Consider the following 25,914-nt stretch of genomic DNA (forward strand, 5'->3'; position numbering starts at 1 on the left):
ACTTTTTAAAATCTAGTTAATTTATTTTTGCATTAATTGCTTATGATTGACAGCCCTAATTTAAATCAAAGCTATTTCCCTTTAATGTTGAAGGTAACTGCAGAAGATCATGTAGAGACAACACTTAACGAAGATCGACAGCAAAGAAAGGACTTAACTGGTGTGTAAGAGCCAGATAAATGGTGCATAGCAAATTACTTCATGGAAGAGCATGAGACAGTTTTACCTTATGTTCATGCTGCTGTTGCTCCTGCGTCATCTGAGTTAATAAAAGCAGCTATCACATTATCTAAGGTGAGCAGTGCAAAAAGAACAAGAGGCCCATTCTGGGTCTACAGGAGTCAAGGATATCAATGTCTATATTCCAAAGATGTTATTACATGTGCAGAAACTGCTGATATTTTAATGCACTGGAGTAATGGCAAGGGGGAAAGGAATTCTACAAATAAAAAACAATCCACAGCTATGGAGGAAGACTGTGTAGGTAATATAGTCTTGGGAAAGAGAGGCTCCTAAATCCAATAGACAAGCGACGATTTTATAGCACTGAGCACAACGAATAGACGTGTTCAGGAGTAAAAAAACAGACTTGTATTTAGGGTGTTTGAAGAAAACATGCAAATAAACTGCTTAAAATATTAACCCTTGCAAATATGTAGCACCTTTTGTTTCACTCAAGATGTAGTCAGATTGAATTATTGGCAGCATGTGGCCCTGTGCAAGCTGGAATGGCCTAGACTCTGTGTAATTTGCTCATCTAACGTTCCCCCCTTTCCTTTATTTAAAAATAACTCTTTCAAATTCCAACTTCAGAAATCTGCATAAATTGCAAAATTAAATTGGTTCCTTCTATCCTGTTCTTTGTTTTGGTCCAAGTGGACACTTCCCACCAAGTCAGTGTCTCACTGCATATCAGTGGCTTAAATTGATAAATTGATGAGTACAAATTCCATTTGGCTGCAACTTGAGCCATGATACACTTTTCAAGCAAGCTATAAAACTCCCTGCCTGGTGCTGCAAAAGTCATTAATGAATAGAGTCCTAAATGTGAAAAAGAACTTAAAATATAGCTTTCTAAATTAAATACTAGTGTTAGGAAATGTGAGTGAGCTATACGCAGAGATGATTAGGTTGAAATGAGGTAAGTCATAATGTTAAAAATTAAATAACCACCTTCTACTGTTAGTACAGCAGCAGTTGTCGTCTTTCCATGATCATTACACACAGTGCATCTGTACAGTCCTTGATCTAATAGTTGGACATTTGTAATTGTGAGTAATAGGACAGTTCCATTTTGTGATAGCTTCACTCGTTTTGACTCTTTTATCCTTTCACCTTCATGGGTCCACAGAACCTCTAAAAAGTGTTCGCTTTCTAAAGCACAAATGAACTGTGCGGTATCGCCACATTTCACAGTTTGGTCACGGAGTTTCAGGAGAATATTTGGGGAAGCCTCTCTCATTTCCTGAACAGAAGAAGTGGATACTTGCATTGTGCTTTGTGATGTTTGTGAAAGGACTGTTGTATGGAAGGTTTCTGTTTCTTTCACTGATGTAGCTTTCATGGTTAAACTTTCTGAGAGAGTTTCCAAAACCTGCACACCCAGTTGGTATGATGGTTCTTGCACTGTTTTAATTTCTTTTTTATAAGTCTGGGTCTCCTTCTTTGCAAAAGAGGAAGCAACATGAACTTCTGATATTGCCTGTGACTGGATAGACTCTTTTACATCTTTCCCAGAACTTTGCCTATCTATGGCTTGCACTGTGTAATCAAGTAACAAAAAAATAATAATATTAACAACTAACGTACTTTAATGGGCCAATTTAAGAACAAAATAAAATGGTATGGATAATGAGAATGAAAGATATCTTCATGGGAAAACTCAGCATGCCAGATGCATTATGCTCTTGACACAAAAGAAAATTTATTCACGTAGATGAATGGAAAATGACTTGTACTCATGCAGTTGATACACAGCTGATGTTCGTCTCTTCTTTTCACTGAAGCTGTCCATTCAAATATCAAATTATCTGTTATGATTCTGTTTAAGGATGTATTTTCTGTTAGCTTTTACAGCCCAGTGTAGAGTATATGAGACAATGGTGTGATTATCACCATCTCTCTGGTTTAAAGCGTGTACTTGCTTCGTTTAGTAAAATGTCTATATTTTCTATATATAGGACACAGTTTTGTGAGATTTTAAATTATATGACATTTTAAAGTAGAGGAAATGACAGTGGTTTATTGGTTACAGCTAATACTACCAACATTAGTGAACTAGCTGTTAACTAAAAGGTGTGAAAAGAGGAAAGGAGGTAATTAGTAACAGTGGTATACAACAAACTGAATCCCTTTGAACAAAAATGGGGCTTTACCTTCGGCTGTCACTGTAAGTGTAGCTGTGCAGGTTGCTTCTCCAGCACTATTTCCTGCTTTGCAAGAGTATTGGCCAGCGTGCTCTAAAAAAGCATCTACTATTATCAGCATAGCTGTGCCTGTAGGCTCATCAAAATGGAAAACTATATCTTTTGTTGGCAACATTAGCTGTTGGTTATGAAACCATTGGATTTCTGGTTTTGGCATGCCAGAGACCCTGGCTTGAAATCTGACTGATTCCCCGCTGCATACCCTGCAGCTTGAAATAGGCTGGATAAAGGTGGGCCTTTGGCCAACAGGTTCCTTCTTAAGTGAAACTGATGAAGAAACATGCCATTGGGACTTTGATGTAACTTCTTCAACCTTTTTAAATCCTGAAAAGAAGCATGCCAACTTTTAATTTCTTACCCTACGCTACAATCAAAGTTCTCTCTCTTGTCATTTTTTTTTGGCCTGACAGTTTTACAATATGAATCACTAATTCCATAGTTTATAAATTATGTTGCAAAAAAAATATTTCTGGTTAAACAATACTAAGAACCGCAAATAACAAACCCTCTAGACCATTTTCTGTTCTGAAATTTGTGATCAATATTTTCAGAATGCATAATAGTGCACATTTATTTTCTCATTTGCACAAATCTGGGGCATGCCCTTTTTTAAGATTTTCTAATGTTTCTTAAATGAAAACATTTTATCAATACCAAAACTCTTTAGAGATCTTTACAAGGCAAAGGCTTGTTAACGGAATAAAAATCTGTTTAATAGACTTAGGTTAGGGACAAGGATTCTACCTTGTTTGAGGCATGCTGGATGCTGCTAATGAAAATAATTGAAAGATGAAGTGCATGGAATGTTGAAAAACTGTGAAACAAACTTCGCTGTGCATAACCTATGTATTGGAGATGCAAGTGGATGTTGTGGACATTGTAAGATGATACTGATTAATTGAATTAAAGACATGACATGACATGACAGTGACTCACATATATTTATTAATGAATATTAGTATGGGCACACAATCAGTTTTAAAACATCATTTATTTTTTAATTGCACATTGTACCTTCCAACTTCAAGTTAGCAGTACTTGTCACTTGGCCTATAGAATTACTAGCAACAAAGGTATAAATTCCTTCATCTTCTGGATAGGCTTCTGAAATCTCCAACTGGCAAGTGTCTTCAAAATGAGTCATTCTAAAGAAACGGGATGGCTTGATCTCCTTATCTTTGCAATACCAAGAGATTTTCAGATCTGATCAAATAAAATAAAAAAAGAAATGTAAGATTAAGATACGTCTATAGGTAAATACTTTAAAAATACATAAAGTAGAAATTGCTTATATCACAGCTTTTTGAAGTTGAACATTCCTTGATAATGTATAATAAGGCTAGTTTAAAGACATGTAGTTTATTAGTTATTTTACATTTCTGGCTTGGTAGTATGTATGAGGGAAAACTTATTTTGTGACTGCGACATTCAGTGATTAACTGGAAATCTCGCTCTCTCTTTCTCCCTCTGGATACATTTGAAATAGCAGAGGTAGAGTAGGCTTTCAATGTTGTCAGAGAGTATGAAAAATGAAAGATCCCAGCAACTATATCTTGGCATCACATTTTAAGTAGAACTCTCCATTGAGAATTCATCTGTGAGGGTAGGTGAAGAAATATGGAAGGATCAGCTCAGATGCGGGAGCTCAGCTGATGGCTGTCGGAGCATGAGGGAGAGCAGAGGTGCTGTACATAAGAGGAGGGTAGCTTTGAGTCCGTGCCTAGGAGCGAGGCAAAGAGGTCTGGTGGCTGCTGGAGGTGACTGAGAAGGGGATGAGTTGGATACTGGCATAGGGAAGGAGCAAAGGAAGTTGTAGGGAGTCCATTTCCCTTTCATTTCCAAGCATGCCCCATTTTGCAGAATTTGATGCACACTAAGGCACATGTATATAGGTGGCTCTTTAGGGCTGCATCCACAGAATCCTGGATGATTTCACTATATTTTGTTTTTTTAAGAAGTGCTGCAGCTAATAATTATTATTATTAATGGAGAACTGATTTTATTTTATATTTGTCTTAAATCTCAAATTCTCATTTAAAACTGATCATCTAGTTGGCTACAAAATGGCTCAGCTGATCCAAACAATTCAAATAAATGACCATAGTAATCTGTTCTCTGAGGATGGAGTGCATGGCTTATTTTTCTACCTGAGTTCCGAGAAACCTCCAGTTTTTTATATCCCTAACTATCTAGACCATTGGTTCTCAAACTTTTGTACTGGTGACCCCTTTCACACAGCAAGCCTCTGAGTGTGACCCCCACCCCCTTATAAATTAAAAACACTTTTAAATATATTTAACACCATTATAAATACTGGAGGGAAAGCAGGGTTTGGGGTGAAGGCTCACAGCTTGCGACCCCCCAAGTACTAACCTCATGACCCCCTCAGGGGTCCCGCCCCCCAGTTTGAGAACCCCTGCTCTAGACCTTAAGGCCAGATCCTTAGATGGTGGAAATCATCATAGCTGAGGATCTGTTTTAGTTGTACTGGCCTGTGTGACGCTTATTAATGCCAGTCCTTAACTGACAAAAAAAAGTCACTGTTGAGTCCAGTGAGACACCTTCTTGTCTCATGCACGAAGCCTGCTGTTCTTTCCAGATATCATGAACTTTGCCAGCTTGGGAAAGAAGAGGTCAACACCAGTCACCAAACCTGGCAGTGAACTACATCACTAACCACACTGATCTGGCATATATAAATTATTTTAATTGTTTTTGCTGCTGTCGTAATAAAGATACAATGTTTTCGGGAAACAGTACTGTCGTGTACACAGTTTGAAAATATATTTTCAATGCTAGGATATTAGCTAAGCTAGTATAAAATATTTTCATGCTGTATTTTAGAAATATCCAAATTCATTCATATACAATACGAAAAGAATGGGAACTGCAAGGATAACACCCCATGTGCTATGCTGCAAAGGTACCTCATAGTCATCAACATGAAAATAGAGATAATGCACACACACACACAAAATTGTGTCATGCTTTGCATAGCTGTAATTAAGATGTTAATAGTTCCAGCATAACTATGTGTATTCTCTGAGTCTTAACACAATTTTTATCATGGAAGCAGATTTGTTTTCTAATCTTTTTCCAATTCAAGAATTGCTCTTTTAAGTGACAGGAATGCAAAAAGAGTAGATGCTACTCATTTCATGCACACTTTTGCATTTCTATAACCCAAAAATGATTTAAATCTGGACTTTGGTCTGCCTATAATCCAGGGGTTCTCAACCTTTTTCTTTCTGAGCTCCCCCCCCCCCATGCTATAAAAACTCCACAACCCACCAGTGCTACAATAACTGGTTTTCTGCATATAAAAGCCAGGGCTGGTGTTTGTGGGTAGCAAGCAGGGCAGTTGCATGAGGCCCCATGGCACAGAGGTCCCTGCAAAGCTAAGTTGCTCAGGCTTTGGCTTCAGCCCCAGGTGGCAGGGCTGGGAGCCCTAGGCTCCACCCCCACACAATGGGGCTTGAGCTTTGTTCCCTGGGCCCCAGCAAGTCTAACACTGCCCTGCTTGGTGGCCTCCCAAAACCTGCTCATGGCCCCCCATAAGGCCCTGGACCCCGGGTTGAGAACTACTGCTATAGTCTACTATAAACTCTTTGGGACAGGGACTGAATCTTATACTGTTTTATGCTAGGCACTAGGTATCTCTACAGTAATATGTGAATATTTTATTATTATTAATAATTCCCAAGACTATGTGGGGTAATAATAATAATACTGCAGTTTAATTTATCAAACTAGCTACTATGGTGTCATGGGCAAAAATTTTAGTTATAAGATGGTATTTATTTAATTAAAACATGGTAAATTTATATAAGGAAAGTCTATTTCAAATAAGTGTAAATTAAAAAAAAATCTCTGATGCTGGGATAAAACAAAAATGATAATTTTGATATAATATTTTTAGTTTAATGTTTCCATGAATGGCATTGAAAATGGTTCATTCTGGGGATATTAAGGGCTTTGAGGGTGAAAGTCAGGGCAGATTTTTGATCTGTATCTTTAAGATGGTGTGTCAGTAGGTGGCACCAGAAGCTTTGTTCATTGTTCATGCTCATTTATAGGATAATGCTTTCTCCAGCATTGCAGTTAGGGCTTCAAAGCTCTGCCATATCACTGCACTGACAGTTTTAAACGTCATATAGTAGTCAGTACTCTGAAAAGCATTAAAAAAGGTTCACATCTGATTAAAAATGTAAGAACTACTGAGCCCATGACCACCTATTAAAAAAATGCTTAGCATTAGGGGACTCATAAATTTCATGTCTGCTGGCATCTATGAGATAGTTTTTAAAATTGCTAGCTGTCAGTCAATTATACAGCCAACACTGTACTTTGTACATATATCTGATAGTTACACAATCCTCAGAAAGACTGATTTCAGCTCATGTGCTATTAGATTTGCTTTGAGTATTAGCTGAACAATTCTGATATAACAAAAATTGTATACAATTTCATTAAACTAACCTGTCCCTGTAACTCTGCACTGAAAACAAGCAGATTGTCCCTCAGAAGTAACAACATCTTGAAGTGGTGTTATAAGAGTAGGTGGATAAACTGGCACTTCTAGATCAGGAGAAACAACTTCTGGGACTAAAGAAAGAGACCAAAAGGTTAGACCACATAGAAGAGCACAAAATACTAACAATAACATTTCAAATACACTTCAAGGAATGTGGGAAACTTACCTTCCACTGAAAGCGAAGCTGAAGTAGTGGCAACTCCATAGTCATTCTTTGCTTCACACGTATAAACTGCTGCATCTTCAGGGAAAGTCTCAATCAATAATAGAGTGTATTCTTGTGCATCATGAAGAAACTTGCATTTAAAGCCTGCAGAAAGCTGCTGTTCATCTTTATACCAGGAAATTTTGGGCTGGGGTCTACCTGATATTACAGCACAAAAGCGGGCAGGTTTACCAGATTCCACGGTGGTGGGCTGAAGCTCCTGAATAATATGGGGTGATTCTGGAGCTGCAGATTTAAAAAAAAGGATCTAAATATGTGTTGCTTATTGAAATTATTAAAAATTTAGTAAGATCTCTTATTCTGCCAAACAAAAATACTATTGCCAAGTGGTCAGAATCCACAGTCCTCATTCATGCAAAGTTCCCAGTGACTGAAGATCCAGTTCAGTATTTCTCACACACAACTTGACTGGGGGATTTTCTTGGTCAAGCAATACTGAACTGGGGCTGGAATAAAGACGTCTCAAGAAAAATTGTTTTAGAACAAATAACTGTTTTAGTGTATAAGATTTTTTGAAAGATGAAATTGTAAAAAACATCTCTGAAAACTGTTAGGTTGATCCCTCCAATACTAAATATTTGAGATATCAAAGTTAAGGGACTACTGCTTTATTTACTTTACTTAAAAGTAAGAGGATTGACTGGCTTAGGTAGATGTAGATATAAAAAGTGCTATAACATTTTAATCAGTTATCCATTTCAATGGAAAGAGTGGACAGGAAGCAGTGATGTAGAACAAGCAGCCCCAACTGTTCCAGAGTTCTCTCTCTGAAATTATGCCAAGTTTACAGTATTATAATGCCAACAAGTTTTCACAGAGATACAGAAAACATAGGATAGGAAATGTAATAATGAGCAAAATGAATGTCCATGCCTACCATTAGAGGCACAAAGTGGGCGAGGTAATATTTTTGTCTCTGTCTCACCAACAGAATTTGGTCCAATAAAAGATATTTCCTCATCTACCTTCTCTAATATCCTGGGACCAAACACAGCTACAATAATATTGCAAACATACATACCGTTAACATAGAGAATAATAGAGCTTCTGTTTCTTCCTGCTACAAAGGTGTATTCCCCAGCATCATTGTATCTTGTTTCAGTGATGCTCATCTGGTGGATTCTTCTTTCCACAACATATTGATATCTTTCCTCAATCTGGAAATTGATCTCAATGCCATCCTTATACCAGTGAGCATCAACATCATCTTCGTTGACTTCAAATTCAACTACAGCTCGTTGTCTTTCAATGACCTTTTATCAAGTAGAATAAATATTACAAATAGCACCTGCCTTTACAGCTGCCCTCCTGCTTCACTAACTCTTAAGGGGGAAAAAAACTCAGGACCTCTGAATTCTGTCTCTGCAGCAGGACACAGGATGGCCTACCACTTAGTACACTGGCTCAAAGTAACTATATAGGCCTGAGAGCTGCAGATGTGGTCTCCTCCTCCCACTTATTAATGTCCTATTTGATCAATGAGAAGAAAGTTAACTGTCTGGTGAGAAGTATGTGTCTTTAGCATCCCTAAGGCCTATACCGTGGTGATGGGGTTGGCCCATCAGAACATGGTGGGAGGCCCTGACTGCATGACTACTGCTGGGTTTTTTTGGGGGTGGGGTGGGGATTATCTCAAATAGTTTAGGTACGCTCTTACCCCGGCTCAATATATCCCATTCATAAACTATTGCTCCTTCGAATGGTAAAACAACAGAACCATCAAGAATTTATTCCCTATGTATATACTATACCTGAACATCTTTATGGACACTTCTGATACGAATATCACGACCTTCCACAACTAAGTTAGCACTGGACATGTTTCCTCCTGCTACTACAGTGTACTGTCCAGCATCAGACATCTTTGTGGAAGGAATGAGGAGGCGATGGACAAATCTCTCCCTCTGAACTTTCACTCTAAAGACAACAGAAAGACAATGAACAAAGCTATTTTTCTGAAAAAATATATATGGAATACTAGGGTCTTGTTCTGGAAAAAAAGATTACCTGTCACCAAGCTGGAGTTCCTGGCCATCCTTCATCCACTGCACTGAAATGTCAGGTTCTGAGATTTCACATTCAAAAATGGCTCGTTTCTTCTCTACAACCTTAATGTCTTTAATGTGCTTCCTAAATTCAATGTGACGAGCTAGGGAAATACCATGGATATATGATGAACACTGTAAATATATATCAGGAGGGCCATTACCATTCCTTAAATATACAGACTATGAAAACAAATACCTTCCACATATAAAGTGGCCGAAGAAACAGCTTTCCCAGCAACAAAACTGTATTCTGCAGCATCACCAAAGTGGACATTCCTTATGGCAAGATAATGTGTAAGCTTTTTAGTTCTTATCTGGCACCTGTCAGTTGATTTTATCTCCACCCCATTCTTTAACCACTTGTATGTGATGCCTTCATAGTTGACAGTTACTTCAAATGTTATTTTATCTTTCTCTTCAGCATTGATGTCTTTCAACATGGATGTAATCAAGATAGCTAAAAGAAAAGAAATTGCAATATGATTTAAGAATGTGTCTTAACAGGAACCTGAATTGCTTCACAATCCCTTAATCAGATTGAATTTAAACTAAGGTCCTTCCCTCGTTGGTTTTGCAAATTATTATAAAATAAGCCATTAATTGAAAACTGGTTTCAGAGTAGCAGCCGTGTTAGTCTGTATTCGCAAAAAGAAAAGGAGTACTTGTGGCACCTTAGAGACTAACAAATTTATTAGAGCATAAGCTTTCGTGAGCTACAGCTCACTTCATCGGATGCATTTGGTGGAAAAAACAGAGGAGAGATTTATATACACACACACAGAGAACATGAAACAATGGGTTTATCATACACACTGTAAGGAGAAAGAAAAGGAGTACTTGTGGCACCTTAGAGACTAACAAATTTATTAGAGCATAAGCTTTCGTGAGCTACAGCTCACTTCATCCGATGAAGTGAGCTGTAGCTCACGAAAGCTTATGCTCTAATAAATTTGTTAGTCTCTAAGGTGCCACAAGTACTCCTTTTCTTTTTGCGAATACAGACTAACACGGCTGCTACTCTGAAAACTGTAAGGAGAGTGATCACTTAAGATAAGCCATCACCAACAGCAGGGGGGAAAGGAGGAAAACCTTTCATGGTGACAAGCAGGTAGGCTAATTCCAGCAGTTAACAAGAATATCAGAGGAACAGTGGGGGGTGGGGTGGGAGGCAGAAATACCATGGGGAAATAGTTTTACTTTGTGTAATGACTCATCCATTCCCAGTCTCTATTCAAGCCTAAGTTAATTGTATCCAGTTTGCAAATTAATTCCAATTCAGCAGTCTCTCGTTGGAGTCTGTTTTTGAAGCTTTTTTGTTGAAGTATAGCCACTTTTAGGTCTGTGATCGAGTGACCAGAGAGATTGAAGTGTTCTCCAACTGGTTTTTGAATGTTATAATTCTTGACGTCTGATTTGTGTCCATTCATTCTTTTACGTAGAGACTGTCCAGTTTGGCCAATGTACATGGCAGAGGGGCATTGCTGGCACATGATGGCATATATCACATTGGTAGATGCGCAGGTGAACGAGCCTCTGAGAGTGTGGCTGATGTGATTAGGCCCTATGATGGTATCCCCTGAATAGATATCTCGGGGCCTCTCCTTTTGCCCCTCCACCCCCACGAACATGATACAGTTCTGTGGTGACCTAGAATCCTATTTTCGACGTCTCAGACTCAAGGAATATTTCCAACACACCTCTGACCAACATATTAACCCACAGAGACCTTCCTGCCAACACTACAAAAAGAAGGATTCTGGGTGGACTCCTCCTGAAGGTCGAAACAGCAGCCTGGATTTCTACATAGACTGCTTCCGCCGACGTGCACGAGCTGAAATTGTGGAAAAGCAGCATCGCTTACCCCATAACCTCAGCCATGCAGAACACAGTGCCATCCACAGCCTCAGAAACAACTCTGACATCATAATCAAAAAGGCTGACAAAGGAGGTGCTGTCCTCATCATGAATAGGTCGGAGTATGAACAAGAGGCTACTAGGCAGCTCTCCAATACCACTTTCTACAAGCCATTACCCTCTGATCCCACTGAGAGTTACCAAAAGAAACTACAGCATTTGCTCAAGAAACTCCCTGAAAAAGCACAAGAACAAATCCGCACAGACACACCCCTGGAGCCCCGACCTGGGGTATTCTATCTGCTACCCAAGATCCATAAACCTGGAAATCCTGGACGCCCCATCATCTCAGGCATTGGCACCCTGACAGCAGGATTGTCTGGCTATGTAGACTCCCTCCTCAGGCCCTTCGTTACCAGCACTCCCAGCTATCTTCGAGACACCACCGATTTCCTGAGGAAACTACAGTCCATTGGTGATCTTCCTAAAAACACCATCCTAGCCACTATGGATGTAGAAGCCCTCTACACCAACATTCCACACAAAGATGGACTACAAGTCGTCAGGAACAGTATCCCCGATACTGTCACGGCTAACCTGGTGGCAGAACTTTGTGACTTTGTCCTGACCCATAACTATTTCACATTTGGTGACAATGTATACCTTCAAATCAGCGGCACTGCGATGGGTACCCGCATGGCCCCACAGTATGCCAACATTTTTATGGCTGACTTAGAACAACGCTTCCTCAGCTCTCGTCCCCTAATGCCCCTACTCTACTTGCGCTACATTGATGACATCTTCATCATCTGGACCCATGGAAAAGAAGCTCTTGAGGAATTCCACCATGATTTCAACAATTTCCATCCCACCATCAACCTCAGCCTGGACCAGTCCACACAAGAGATCCACTTCCTGGACACTACGGTGCTAATAAGCGATGGTCACATAAACACCACCCTATATCGGAAACCTACTGACCGCTATTCCTACTTACATGCCTCTAGCTTTCATCCAGATCATACCACTCGATCCATTGTCTACAGCCAAGCGCTACGATATAACCGCATTTGCTCCAACCCCTCAGACAGAGACAAACACCTACAAGATCTCTATCATGCATTCCTACAACTACAATACCCACCTGCTGAAGTGAAGAAACAGATTGACAGAGCCAGAAGAGTACCCAGAAGTCACCTACTACAGGACAGGCCCAACAAAGAAAACAACAGAACGCCACTAGCCATCACCTTCAGCCCCCAACTAAAACCTCTCCAACCAATCATCAAGAATCTACAACCTATCCTGAAGGACGAGCCATCGCTCTCTCAGATCTTGGGAGACAGACCAGTCCTTGCTTACAGACAGCCCCCCAATCTGAAGCAAATACTCACCAGCAACCACACACCACACAACAGAACCACTAACCCAGGAACCTATCCTTGCAACAAAGCCCGTTGCCAACTCTGTCCACATATCTATTCAGGGGATACCATCATAGGGCCTAATCACATCAGCCACACTCTCAGAGGCTCGTTCACCTGCGCATCTACCAATGTGATATATGCCATCATGTGCCAGCAATGCCCCTCTGCCATGTACATTGGCCAAACTGGACAGTCTCTACGTAAAAGAATGAATGGACACAAATCAGACGTCAAGAATTATAACATTCAAAAACCAGTTGGAGAACACTTCAATCTCTCTGGTCACTCGATCACAGACCTAAAAGTGGCTATACTTCAACAAAAAAGCTTCAAAAACAGACTCCAAGGAGAGACTGCTGAATTGGAATTAATTTGCAAACTGGATACAATTAACTTAGGCTTGAATAGAGACTGGGAATGGATGAGTCATTACACAAAGTAAAACTATTTCCCCATGGTATTTCTCCCTCCCACCCCACCCCCCACTGTTCCTCTGATATTCTTGTTAACTGCTGGAATTAGCCTACCTGCTTATCACCATGAAAGGTTTTCCTCCTTCCTCCCCTGCTGTTGGTGATGGCTTATCTTAAGTGATCACTCTCCTTACAGTGTGTATGATAAACCCATTGTTTCATGTTCTCTGTGTGTGTGTATATAAATCTCTCCTCTGTTTTTTCCACCAAATGCATCCGATGAAGTGAGCTGTAGCTCACGAAAGCTTATGCTCTAATAAATTTGTTAGTCTCTAAGGTGCCACAAGTACTCCTTTTAATTGAAAACTGAACATCTTGCATTTAGCACAAAAATTACCAAAAAGAGAGTTCAAAGTAGCAGCCGTGTTAGTCTGTATTCGCAAAAAGAAAAGGAGTACCGGTGGCAAAGGTGCCACCGGTACTCCTTTTCTTTTTGCAAAAAGAGAGTGGCCTTTTCAGCATTTTATTTGGAAGTTACTACTTTTTAATAAGTGTCTTTGTTTTTAATACATATTTTTGTGAAATTAGTATGGAAAAATAGATACAAAGTGACCTGAATAATCTTATTTTCTGGAACAAAAAAAAAGTTTAAAACTCAAAAACCAAACAAATGCCAAAAACAAACCATATCATTCTATAGTTGTATAGAGCCTTTCATTCAAGGATCTCAAAATAATTTAGAAAAGGGAATATTTCCATTTTATAGATGGTGAAACTGAGGCACAGAGCAGCTAAATGACTTGTGCAATGTCAAAGAGGCATTCTGTGTCAGAGTCAAGATTCGAGAAACAAATCTAGGAATAACATTTTCAAACGTTTCTAAATGATTTAAGAGACTAAGTCCCATTTTCAAAATGTGATCTAGCCACTTAGAAGCTTAAGCCTTAATAAAAATCAAAGGGACTTTGAGCTCATAAGTGCCTCAATCTCTTTTGAAAATGGGATTTAGGCTCCTTAGGTACTTCTTTTGAGAATTTTACCCCATGTCTCCTGATTCCCATATTTCCACTCTAACATGTAGATGAGATGGGTTTCAGTTTATATTGAACACAAAGAAGCTTTAATCATATATTAATATCATAACTATTTTGGTAATAGAAAACACTTTGGTTAATTTTTATTTTCACTTACGGTTTACTGTCAGAGTTGCACTGACTCTGTCATTCCCACAGACAAATGTATATTCTGCAGAATCTTCACTGCTTGTGTTAATGATATTGAGCTGATGGAGTTTCCCTTGAACCACTATTTTAAACTTTTGACTCATTTCAATTTCCACCCCATTTTTTAGCCATACAGCAGGTACATTGAAATGAGATACTTCACACTGAAAGGAGGCAGTTTTGGTCTCAGGAACCTCAATACTTTTCATGGTCTTTGTAATATGTACAGCTATGAAAAAGCAAGAGAATGAAAAAAAAATCAGATAGTATTGTCTTTTAAATTTTGTTTATAGAATTGGAAATGCAAAGAGTAACAGATCAACCTGTGTAAGGACCAGTTATAATACATGAACTAGTGTGGCATGAAATACTTACTTTCCACAAACAGCTTTGCTTTGCACTCCAGTTGTCCTACTACAGCTGTGTATTCTCCAGCATCAGAAGGAGATATATTCTGCAGCATCAGCTTGTGAACTTTCCTTTGAGAGATCATACTGTACTTGTCACTTGACTTAATCTCAACATTTTTGTGGAACCATTTGATCGGTACAGTATCATGGGAAACACTCAATTCAAAGGAAACAGTGGCATTTTCCAAAGCAGTCATATCCTTTGGCTTTTTGATTATCTTAACAGCTTAAGGAAGAGAATCACAACAGTTTACTCATACTTGTGATTTAAATTTTAAATCAGTCATTAGACTAATTGCTGAAATGATCACAAATTGACTTACTTTCAACGTGGAGTCTGGCATTGGCACCTAACCTTCCAAGCTTAAAACTGTAAACAGACTCATCAGTGATAACACAATTTTTCACTTGCAGTGTGTAAACATTTCCCTTCATTGTAATCTCATATTTGTCATCTGATTTAAGTTCAATGCCATTTTTGATCCACTGAACTCCTTTAACATCAGGGTGGGTAAGTTCCACAGAAAAAACTGCATCTTGTGTTTCTGTTACAGTTAGGTTCTTTAGTGTCTTCTTTATTTTAACAGCTAGAAAAACAATGACCAATAAAGCTGAAAAAGCAAACTGAAACTCAAAGAAAGTTAAACACGGTCATTTTACAAAACATGTTATGATCCTCTTTTATTTTAAGATCCAAAGACATACACTTTACACACATATCATGGTCACCAACGCCTCCCCCTCCCCTAGCCCCCCCCAAAACAAAACAGCATTTCCCAGCAGCTATCAGTATCTAAGATTAACATAGTTTTTCTATATTTAAAATGCTACTACACAATTGGCAAATGCTGACTTTTTAATGGCTTACAGCATACACCGAATATGGTTTTTATCAAAATATTACCGGTATGTTAAATTCTAACATGGAACATCCAAAAATTGTATCCATTTATTGCCTCAATTTTAAATACAAAAAAGACAGTTTATAATAATGATGATGTATATCAGACTTAGTTTTATTTTGTGTCTTAGGGCCTGAGCAAAAGGTGAATCAAGCCCTTAAAAGTATCAAATCAGAATAGAATTACTGACCTTCAACGTTCAATTTGGCAGATGTTTTTGAGGATGCAACTTTGTAGGTATATTCACCCATATCATCTAGCTTGCTGACTGGAATATTAAGTCTCCTCTTTAAACCATCTGATTCGCTTTGGAGGTGATCAGTCATAGATAATGGTTTACCATTCTTCAACCACTGGCCATCAGAATCAGGATTTGCCACTTCACATTCAAAAACAGCTTCTTGGGATTCAGCCACTGTTAGATCGGTTAGAGGCTTTGCAATGGCACCACCTTTTGGGAAGCAAAAGCACGAGTTATTTGTTCAGTGTTTCAGCTGTCTCATTAGATTATTTTTTCCCCTATACTGAAATGCAGCTTTGCTGAAATGCACCAGCTACACAGATTCTGAGGACAACATACTGCCTTCATTTGTGCATCATTCTACATTATGATCCCGATTTAACAAAGCATTTAAACAACACCTAAGAGCTGCTAGAAGTAAGATAAGATAGAGAAGGAGAGACAAACCTCAGGAAAAAGGAGAGAAAAGAAAAGAGTGGAGAAAGGTATAGCAAGAGCAAAATTGCCAGGTGCTGCTTCAAAATATGTAAATTGCTTATTACATTGGGCACATTTTTTAAAAATCAAAGTCAGACACTTTTTGGGATTTAAGCCTACTAACCTGCTACTATAAGCTTCCCAGATGTTTTCTTTTCTCCGGCGTAAAATATGTATTCACCTTCATCATCTTTCATCATGGTGACCACTGTCAATTTATATATTTTGCCACGTGCTTCGATTTTGTATTTAGGACTAGGCTTGAGCTCTTGGTCTTTGAAGTGCCATAAAACATCAATACCTGCATGAGATAGCTCAACCTCAAAGGACACATTCTGAGTTTCAGTGCATGTGATGTCATGAAGGCCTCTAATAATCTGAATTTCTGTAAAACAAGTTCATTAGAAATATTAGTCATGACCACTTTGTTATATTAGCAAGAAGTGTTTTAAGAAGTACTGTGCTTCTTTACAAATACCTACTTTCAACTGTAAGATTGCAACTGGTTTCAACTTTGCCAATCATCAGTTTGTATTGTCCTGCATCTGATGCATGGATCCTAGTAAGCACTAGCCTTTGTTTAGTGCCTTTGCAGACAGCTTGTATACGGTCATCAGGCTTTATCTGTTGATCGTTTAGGTACCATTTGGATGAAGACACATCAGGAACTGAAACTTTGCATTCCAAGACAGCTTTTGTTCCTTCAATAGTGTGAATATCTTTTAGTGGCACCACTATGTCCACACCTGGCAAGTCACAGAAATATTAATGTAAAAACCCCCTTAAATTAACAAGAAATAAAGCAAACAAATGACCACCCATGCCTTTGAAAAAACATTGGACTGGCTAACAATAGTCACTTACTATAAACAGACACTCGTCCAGTGGTTGAAAGATAAAGACTGGGAATATTAAAGGAGTAATTGCCACTATCTTCCTTTGTTACATCTTCAACTAACAACATATGTGACTGCTTGTCCAGCACAATGTGCACACGATCATTTGGCTGAATTTCGATACCATCCTTCATCCAGACACCTTCAACATTTTCTAGGGAGACTTTAACTTCAAGTTGCACAATATCACCCTCGCAGACTTTCTGATCAGTAAGTCCTTGAAGAATGGTCACAGGACGAGCTATGAAATATGAAAGAAAAATAAATTAATCCTCACAATAGATAAACAAAATAATTATTATTAAAGCTGTAGGAAAGAAGGGGTATGTGATTAGAAAGGCTTACGCTTCATCTTCAGTTTGCAACTTGTCTTTTTGCCATCTACAACAAAGCTGTACTCTCCTTGGTCTTCCTTACTAACATCTTTAACAGTGAGAATTTGGCGACCACGCCGGGACGTAATCATGTATTTACTATTGGATATGAGCTCCACATCGCCACGATACCATTTCCCCTCCACATCTTCAGGGGAAATCTCACATTCAAGCTCGCCTGAGAACGACTCTGGGACTTCAATATCCTCAAGTTCTTTAACAAACTCAATAACGGCACCTGCATTAGAACATAAATACATTCACAAATGATTTTTTAAAGAATGTTTATGAAACATTTCTTATAAAAATATTTGGTTTTAAAGAAGCAAACTTGCATCTAAATTAAATATTATTTTCAAACCCTGAACATAAAATAATTTTCAGGCTTTCGTGTTGCATTAAAAAAATTATAAACATAGTGTAAACATTTCTGCAATGTTCTATACAGCAAAATGCATGCTGCTATGTTCATTGGTGATAGCCGATTTCTTCCTGGAAGATTTTACTATAAAAACACTGAGTGATAATAAAGCTTTCATTCCTACCTTCAACAATAAGCTTAGCAGTTGTTTTTACAGTTTCATCTTCTACCAATGCACAGCTGTAGTCCTCAGCATCTAACATGTCAATCATTAGCACAGAAAGAAAGTGACCTTTTCTGTCAGAGTGCATCCTGTATTTGTCTCCAGAAAAAATTTCGATTCCATTTTTATACCATTTCACTTTGATAAAGGGTTCTGAGGTTTCACATTCAAAGGTTGCCATAGAATCTCTCTCTTTAGCAACAACATCTTGTAAATTTTGTGTGAAATTTATCAATTGTTTGGCTGCAAAATAAAAAATATTGAGAGTTGATAACCTGTGGACTACAAAGACAAACACATTTTGTTAATGAACAGGATACATTAAAGGGATTTACATATTACCTTGTACTAGCAAGAAAGCGTGGCTTGAAGTTTCACCAGCTATATTGATTGCTTTCACCATGATGCTGGCAGAGTCCTCAGCTGTTACATCTCTGATGACCAATTCACAAACATTATCTTCAGGCCAGTACCAATATATCCGATCAGACCGGTCAATCTGTATACCATTTCTGAACCACTGGCATTCAGGGTCTGGTTTCCCTACTACTCTAACACGGAAATGTGCATCACTACCTTGGGCTACTGTCTGGCTTTGAATTCGTTCAAGTATCTTAGGAGCCTCCATACTTGGACTAAGCTCAAGCCTCTCTGGTTTGATAGCTGGAATGGTGAGTTCGCCTTCAGCAAGAAGCACTTTTTTCTCTTCCTCCGTTAAGTCTTTGGTCCAGTGAAGAAGTTCCTCTTTTGTCTTTTTAAGCATTTCTTCATATGATTCATCTTTTTTACGAGACTTAAGCTCCACAGCAGTAATGGCTTCATAATAGCCCTCCTCTGTCCTACGCTTGAATTTACTGCGCAGCTCTTCAGTCTCTTCCGTTAGCTTCTCGTGAGTAATTCTTTCAGCCCTTTTTAGCTTCACCACCTCTTTGGTAGTTGTCTCAGAAGGCTTGTCTACTTTTTGTACTGCAAAGAGAAGTTTGCCAGGCTCTGTTGCTGCTGGCTCGTGCCTGGGTTCGGGTGCCCGGCGAAGGACAGACCTGAAATCTTCCCTCTGCTGGATCTCAAGTTTCACTTTGTGTTCCGTTACTCCCTCTGGATTTTCTGCCGTAACCTTCACTTCACCTGTATCGTATGATTTGCAGTCCACAATGTCCAGGTAGTAGATACCATCATAGCGGAGTCTAAACCTTTTGCTTTTACGAATGAGCTGCCCGTTGAGATACCAATTGACTTTGGGCTGTGGATAGCCAGTGACACGGCAGCGGAACCGTGCAGTTTCACCCTCCAGTACTCTTGCAGGCTCAGGGACCAAAACAATTTCTGGCATTTGCTTCTCTTTTTGATCCTCTGTTACTCCAGCAAGGGCCCCCTCATGGGCCATTCTTTCCATCTCTTCAATTCGCTGTAGTCCCTTCCTGCCTTCCGGCAACTGAGTTTCTTCCACAAGGCTTTTCTCATCTTTAACAATAAGGGTAGCTGATGTGTGGTCAGTACCGTATTTGTTACTTGCCCTGCAAGTGATCACTCCACTGTCTCTAGGATAGGCTACTCCATAATCCAGACTGCAGTATCCAAATTCATTAATCATACGGAGTCTATTGGCTGCCTCCAGGGGCTTGCCATCATGTAGCCAGTCGACTACCATAGTGGGGTCACCAATTGGTGTCAGTCTGCAGTCAAAATGAGCTGGTCCAAAGCGCTTGAGCCTTAATGAAGTGAGTTTCTTCTTAAAGAATGGCTTTTGTTGTTTTTCTTTGTCATAAAGGTCTCCCTCCTCCCATTGCTCTTGACCATAACGCAAATGGAGAGGCTCAAGCTCAGGTGCTGCAATCTCCTTTGCTCTGTATGTTCCCCTTGGAATGATTAATTTCCTTTCTGGTTCAGGTTCTGCAAATTCCACTTCAACATTTACCTTGCACCGTGTAGTGTCGCGCCCAGCTTTATTAATGGCAGTAGCAGTATACCATGCAGCATCATGCTTGACAGTGGACTCAATTTTAAGTGCAGCTTCTCCTTTAGTTCCCTCAATTCTGAAATATTAAAAAAATATACCTTATTTTCTCATATATCTCCTTCACAATTAGGTCCCATCCCTATAACCTTTAAGCAGGCAAACTTCTGGTGGAATCAAAAATAATACTTAATCATGGTAGTGCCTAACGACCAACCAAGAATGTGGCCTCATTGTGCAAGGCACTGTATAAACACAAAGTATCAATCTTTAGTGGTCTTGAAATCAGTATAAATTTCATCTACCAGAGGACTGTAGATACAGAACGCTAATGGAAGTTATTTTACAATTTGGTTTTAAGTTTTATTGAAACTTACATAATATACATGTACAGAAATATGCAAAAGGCAGGCCTGAGCCTGTAAGTTATTGCACACTTTTAGGGCCAGATCCAATCCTCATTGAAGTCAGTGGAAAGATTCCCATAGTCTTCAAAGGCCATGGGATCAGGCCCCTAGTTTCCATTGTTCTCACTCTCAATTCTCATCTATACATTTTTGGGGAGTTGGAGACACTCAGAAAACACTAGGAGGTACTTAGTACCTTGCAGGACCAGGCTTATTGAAATTTTTACTGTTTTTACACATCATCTTTTTAGGAAGCACTTACTTGATCTTTGGGTATTTATGAGGTACAATGATATCACTGTTCTTCAACCATACAATGTCAGGATTAGGGTTACCAGTAGCTTTCACTGACATTTTCAGTTTAGTACCTTCCTTGACACTAACATTCTTCAGCCTTTCTACAAAATGTGGTTTCACTAGATGTTCTTGAGCTGAAAGAGCAAGAAAAAAGTGATCCGACATAGAAATTGAAATAGCTGTTTCTATACATAATAATGATAAAGTTTTTTTCAAATGTTCAGAGTAAATACCTTCCACTGTCAAGGTCATAGAGATCGTAGTTTTGCCTGCCCTGTTCTGAGCAACTACAGTCCATTCACCAGAATCATCAGGACTAGCATAGACAATGATCATTGACTGTGTGCCATCTTCTTTAACTACTATTTTATGAGTATAGTCATTAACAACTTGTTGACCTGCAGAAACAGACAATTTTTTTTACACCTAGTACTGTTTCCCAACATGGAAAATACTATATTTTTTCTAAATAATTATATTATGAAAATAAATTGAGATACCATTATGAAACCAGTATGTTTCTGGCATGGGTCTGCCAACTACTTTTAGGTCAAATCTCGCCGTCTGCCCCTCTGCACATTTAAAGGAACTAGGTTTCAACACAAAAACTGGCTTATACAATCTCTCCAGTTGTCCTTCATCAGTTTCATCTAGTCTGCGAGCAGGAGAACGAGACGGAGAACTACGGGCTGGAGAACGACTTGGGGAACGAGGAGAAAGAGACCTGAGGGAGAGACAAAAAAGCTGTGCTGTAGCAATGATGCCTAGAACCAGGCTAAAGCAATACATAATTCATCTCCTGTGCCTAGTATTTTAAAACATGTTAAAATCAATTTACCTAGGGGAAAAGGTGAGGTAAAACTATTATTTGTAGTTTGTTTCCTGTTGTCTAACCAATATGAAGAATCTGTGCAATGTCAAATAATATTACAGTTCTCTATACTTACAGCAATATTTTTTTTTCACATACACACAGAGTATCTATCTATAACTGGATGAGCTCTCTGACCACTGAAATGTAGCAATCTCTGTGGTGAAAAGCAAAAGTTGTTTAACAATGCAGTGCACAATAGGAAAATTCCCAAGTGAGGAGCAATACATTATCTAAATTGAGAGGATTTAAATAGACAAGGCATGGTTACTAAGGTTGTAAAACCAGTACCTTGTTTAGACCTATCATCTAGAAGATGATACTTCCAGAATCACATTGCCCTGTAGCAATGGGGATTTGGTTTTACTGAGCCACAGAACAGAGTGCCACTTACTGAATCAACATCAGTACTTCCAACAGCATGGAAGTATGCCGGGACTGATGGTCTAAACTTGTTTAGCTTGGACTACATGATGGGATCACTGGACTCTGTTTATTTGTAGTGGACTGGAATGATCACAAGACTTGCATATTACTTTGTACTTACCGATATCTTTTCATAACATCTGGTGCTGGCATATAACCTGGAGCTCCAACTGGTGCAACAGGTTCAATGTATAGCTTTGCAGAGCAAATGGCATTTCCTTTAACATTGCTGGCAAAGACTGTATAAATTCCTTCATCTTCAGGCAACACAACAGGTAAATGTAGACTAGCGCTGCCATCTTGCAGAACTTCCATGTGGTAGTGCTCTCCATGCTTAATGCGTTTACCATCCTTGTACCACGCAATCTGCACAAATAGTAAAAATTGGAGTGAACCCTCATGGAGATTAGAATACAGTAATGTGTACCCATGTATGTTACTTAAGACTCTGCTTGGTCTTTCCCACTATTTTTCAACTATTGCACGGCCATAACCAACATGTAATTGGCAAACAATTTTACTTGAAATAAGTAAGAGTAAAAAACAGTTTTTTGCAGATATGAAAATCAGTATCCAATATAAAATACAGCATTATGATACATAAAGAATGAAACAGAAACAAGCCAGATTCACTACTATGTGACCACTTCTATGTGACGCATGAGTAGCGCAATACTTTGACATAGCGTATTGGTGAACCTAGCACATTTCCTTATCCAGAACTATTGTACAAATATACAAAATGGAAACTCAGCTTGATGGGAGAACAAAGGACTAAAAAGTGTACATTGTTTTTGGAATTTGTGGTTTTCTAGCTGAGTAGGATAAAGAAGGGGTTCTCTGACAGTAAGCTACCACATCTAGTAAGTTTCCACATATAGAAGCAGGCCTGTTTCATAGGTAGATATAATTAAAAACAATCTTTGTGTGATATATATTATACATTTATAGATGTTGGTATACCTTGGGTAATGGATATCCAGTCATCTTACAATGGAAAGTAACAGCCATTCCCTCAAAGATTCTATAATTCTTTAATCTTAAATCAAATCCTGCTTCAACTGTTTCAGATTCAGGAATATCAACCACCATCTCTTCTCTGTCTTCCTCCAGGAGTTCTTCTAGGGTGGTCTTAATAATTCTGTATTCAATTTCTTTGATAAGCCTTTCTTCAAAGGCAGAAATGTGGAATTCCTATACGAAAAGAAAACAGTTTTGTGATAGATTTTGTAGAACAGACTTTACAGAGTTTGTAGAATAACTGACTTCTTACATTTGTGAAACTAAATAAAAAAAGACTTGAACTGCTCCCATCACAATTTAAAATGACTGAAATACTTACCTGTTCATCTACAAAAGTCCGGATCTGCACAGTGTCTTTTGCCATTTTCTTCCTAATTAGAGCTTGTTCTTTTTCATATTCTTTTTCATAGTCAGCATATAAAGTAGCTGGGGCTACCTCAGCCACTTTAGGTTCTTGTACATATGCAGTCACCTGAGTTTGGTACATCATTTCTTGTTGCGATTTTATGTAGACCTCATAATCAGCTAGGAGTTAAGTACACATTAATTCTGGTAAGTCACTGTCCATTTTTACTGGCATAAATGTAGAAATAAGATGCAGAAGTTATCAGTTAGTAGGTATTATTTTAAACAGAGGTCAGATGGTTGTGGAACAAGTGCATATCCTGATGCTCTGTGAGAATCATTACAACAGATAGACACTCCACCCAGTCTTGATTAAAATGTCATAATTTATATGTGCATCCGATGAAGTGAGCTGTAGCTCACGAAAGCTTATGCTCTAATAAATTTGTTAGTCTCTAAGGTGCCACAAGTACTCCTTTTCTTTTTGCGAATACAGACTAACATGGCTGCTACTCTGAAACCTGTTCTAGGACAGGTTTTCTTAAGTACAGACCACTTCTAAAGAGAGAGCTCATCAGCTCTCAGCCTCCTAACCATACCTTCACACCTTCTCTCTGGGAACTATTGTATTTGATGAATATCTACGTGGATATCTAAATAGTCTAAATTAGTTTCTTTTTCTAAAGCACATATCCCAGCTCCTTAGTTAGTTTCCTTTCCCCAGAACCCCAATGCCAAACTTCAAAGATCATATACTGTGCAGAGCATTAAGAGCTCTGCAAGAGGAGAGGCTCCTGTAGTTAGATTCTAAACTCTGCATGAGCCAAAGGTTAAATATTCTCTCTCTCCTGCAGAAATCCTCAGTGCCACAGAAAAGTAGCTGTAGGCACTCTTCCTCCTGCAGAGCTCCCAGTATCTTCTCTTTCTCAGGGGTAAGGAGAGGAGTGTGGAAGGGAACTAGGCCTTTGTACCATTCCTTACCATCTGCTTCTATAGAAGTGAACACTTTGGGTGAAATCCTGGCCCCACTGGAATCAAAGGGAAGCCAGGATTTCACCCTGTGACCTGCAAGTGGTTCTGTACATCATCGTGGTTTGACAACTGCTGTGAAAGTGCCCATAGATTCAGGATTTCCTTTAGGAGACTCACTTAAAAGAAGAATGCCTCCATTTTGAAACTATTTAATGGCTCAGAAAGAAAAAGAAGCTACTGCAATACCTCATCGACCATTTTGACCAGTCTGTTTTTATTATATCAAACAGAGTGGCACCAATTTGCTAATCCTAAAGCAAGTTAAAGAAACTCCAGTCTTATTCTTCCATATTTTTACCACTGACTTTTTTGTTAATCCCTCCTCCCCCCCCACTATCCATGCACATACATATACCTTCTTCCAGTAAAGAGGCTGATGCAGAAGCTTCTCCATGCTTATTGCGAATAACAATAGTGTATTCTCCGGCGTCATCAGCAAAGGTCATCGAAATTTCAAGTCTGCATTCCCCAGTCTCTTTTTTGTAACTCACTTTGTGTCTTTAAGAACATAGAAAACACAAATTCTCCATAATTCTGATCAGCAGAACTCTTTGCTTATTTACTTTTTGAAAGATCTATGACTATTACTCCTTGAAAAAGCCAATGTTTTGATAATTTTTTAGGCCAATATCAACTCAGTGGAATAGTAGAACAGCATAAGAGAAATAACAATATTGCAACCAGAGCTTAATTATACCCTATACCTACAATAAAAATTGAACTCAGAGACAAAAGGCAGTACTGAAGTCTTGAGGATTCCATTATCATATACAGTATAACCTTCCCAATATCAGAATTTTTATATTCAGGGAGCTTTATGCCTGGAAACATCATTTCCATCATTTTCTATAGGTGATTATATCATGATATATTTCAAGAGTGCCAGAAAATGTACGCAGATGGGTCCTTCACTAAATATTTCCTCAATTCTACAGAACACTGCAGAGAAAATTCAAATCAAAGTCTCTCTCTCTCTATATATATAAATTAATGTGTATGTCGATTTTTAGCTCAACCTTGTATTTATAACTGCTTTTCTAGTTTTTTAAAATATACATTTTATAACCCACCAGAGCAAACATTGCATCCCATAACAGAGAAGAACAGCTGGATGGGTTCAAATACTTATATGTTCAGAAACTTCGGGCCATATTAATTCCTGATGACACCCCACTGAAATCAGTGGGGTTACACTAGGGATAGATTTAGTCCAAAGCGGATAACTGAATTCAAATATGTGTCAAATCTATGGAAGTATCATTTGCACATCAGAGAAAGAACAATGTTTAAGTAACTTATATACCTGTAGCCAGTAGTAAGAGGTACCCCAGCTTTTTTCCAGTAGATGTGTGGCTTTGGGTTGCCCCCAATTTGGCACTCAAAAATTACACTTCCACCTTCAACTAACTTCTGAATTATAGGTTTGGTTATAAAATAAGGAGCCGCAGCTTCTCCAAACACTTCTTGTTCTGCAATAGTGGTATCTACCATTACCACATCTTTTGACTCCAGATAGCTGGAAGA

At 38.7% G+C, this 25,914-nt stretch overlaps 1 protein-coding gene across 1 annotated transcript in view; it reads right to left on the bottom strand.

Annotated features, from left to right (window-relative positions):
* Nucleotides 1-25,914, bottom strand: part of TTN (titin) — a 311,927-nt gene that overhangs the window by 262,858 nt on the left and 23,155 nt on the right. The window contains exons 19-43 of the mRNA XM_043504858.1: nucleotides 25,694-25,906; nucleotides 24,746-24,888; nucleotides 23,333-23,538; nucleotides 22,954-23,184; nucleotides 22,112-22,356; nucleotides 21,194-21,417; nucleotides 20,927-21,091; nucleotides 20,659-20,827; nucleotides 18,378-20,068; nucleotides 17,997-18,278; nucleotides 17,423-17,689; nucleotides 17,046-17,318; nucleotides 16,664-16,927; nucleotides 16,306-16,566; nucleotides 15,654-15,914; nucleotides 14,885-15,148; nucleotides 14,527-14,787; nucleotides 14,120-14,380; nucleotides 9,431-9,691; nucleotides 9,194-9,335; nucleotides 8,938-9,103; nucleotides 8,208-8,439; nucleotides 7,127-7,411; nucleotides 6,906-7,031; nucleotides 3,441-3,629 (exon numbers count right to left, since the gene is read on the bottom strand). Coding sequence (XP_043360793.1) covers nucleotides 3,441-3,629; nucleotides 6,906-7,031; nucleotides 7,127-7,411; nucleotides 8,208-8,439; nucleotides 8,938-9,103; nucleotides 9,194-9,335; nucleotides 9,431-9,691; nucleotides 14,120-14,380; nucleotides 14,527-14,787; nucleotides 14,885-15,148; nucleotides 15,654-15,914; nucleotides 16,306-16,566; nucleotides 16,664-16,927; nucleotides 17,046-17,318; nucleotides 17,423-17,689; nucleotides 17,997-18,278; nucleotides 18,378-20,068; nucleotides 20,659-20,827; nucleotides 20,927-21,091; nucleotides 21,194-21,417; nucleotides 22,112-22,356; nucleotides 22,954-23,184; nucleotides 23,333-23,538; nucleotides 24,746-24,888; nucleotides 25,694-25,906 — 7,082 coding nt within the window. The remainder of the gene's footprint in view (nucleotides 1-3,440; nucleotides 3,630-6,905; nucleotides 7,032-7,126; nucleotides 7,412-8,207; nucleotides 8,440-8,937; nucleotides 9,104-9,193; nucleotides 9,336-9,430; nucleotides 9,692-14,119; nucleotides 14,381-14,526; nucleotides 14,788-14,884; nucleotides 15,149-15,653; nucleotides 15,915-16,305; nucleotides 16,567-16,663; nucleotides 16,928-17,045; nucleotides 17,319-17,422; nucleotides 17,690-17,996; nucleotides 18,279-18,377; nucleotides 20,069-20,658; nucleotides 20,828-20,926; nucleotides 21,092-21,193; nucleotides 21,418-22,111; nucleotides 22,357-22,953; nucleotides 23,185-23,332; nucleotides 23,539-24,745; nucleotides 24,889-25,693; nucleotides 25,907-25,914) is intronic.

Source organism: Dermochelys coriacea, chromosome 11, assembly GCF_009764565.3.
Source record: "Dermochelys coriacea isolate rDerCor1 chromosome 11, rDerCor1.pri.v4, whole genome shotgun sequence".
In the NCBI taxonomy this organism is placed as follows: domain Eukaryota; kingdom Metazoa; phylum Chordata; order Testudines; family Dermochelyidae; genus Dermochelys; species Dermochelys coriacea.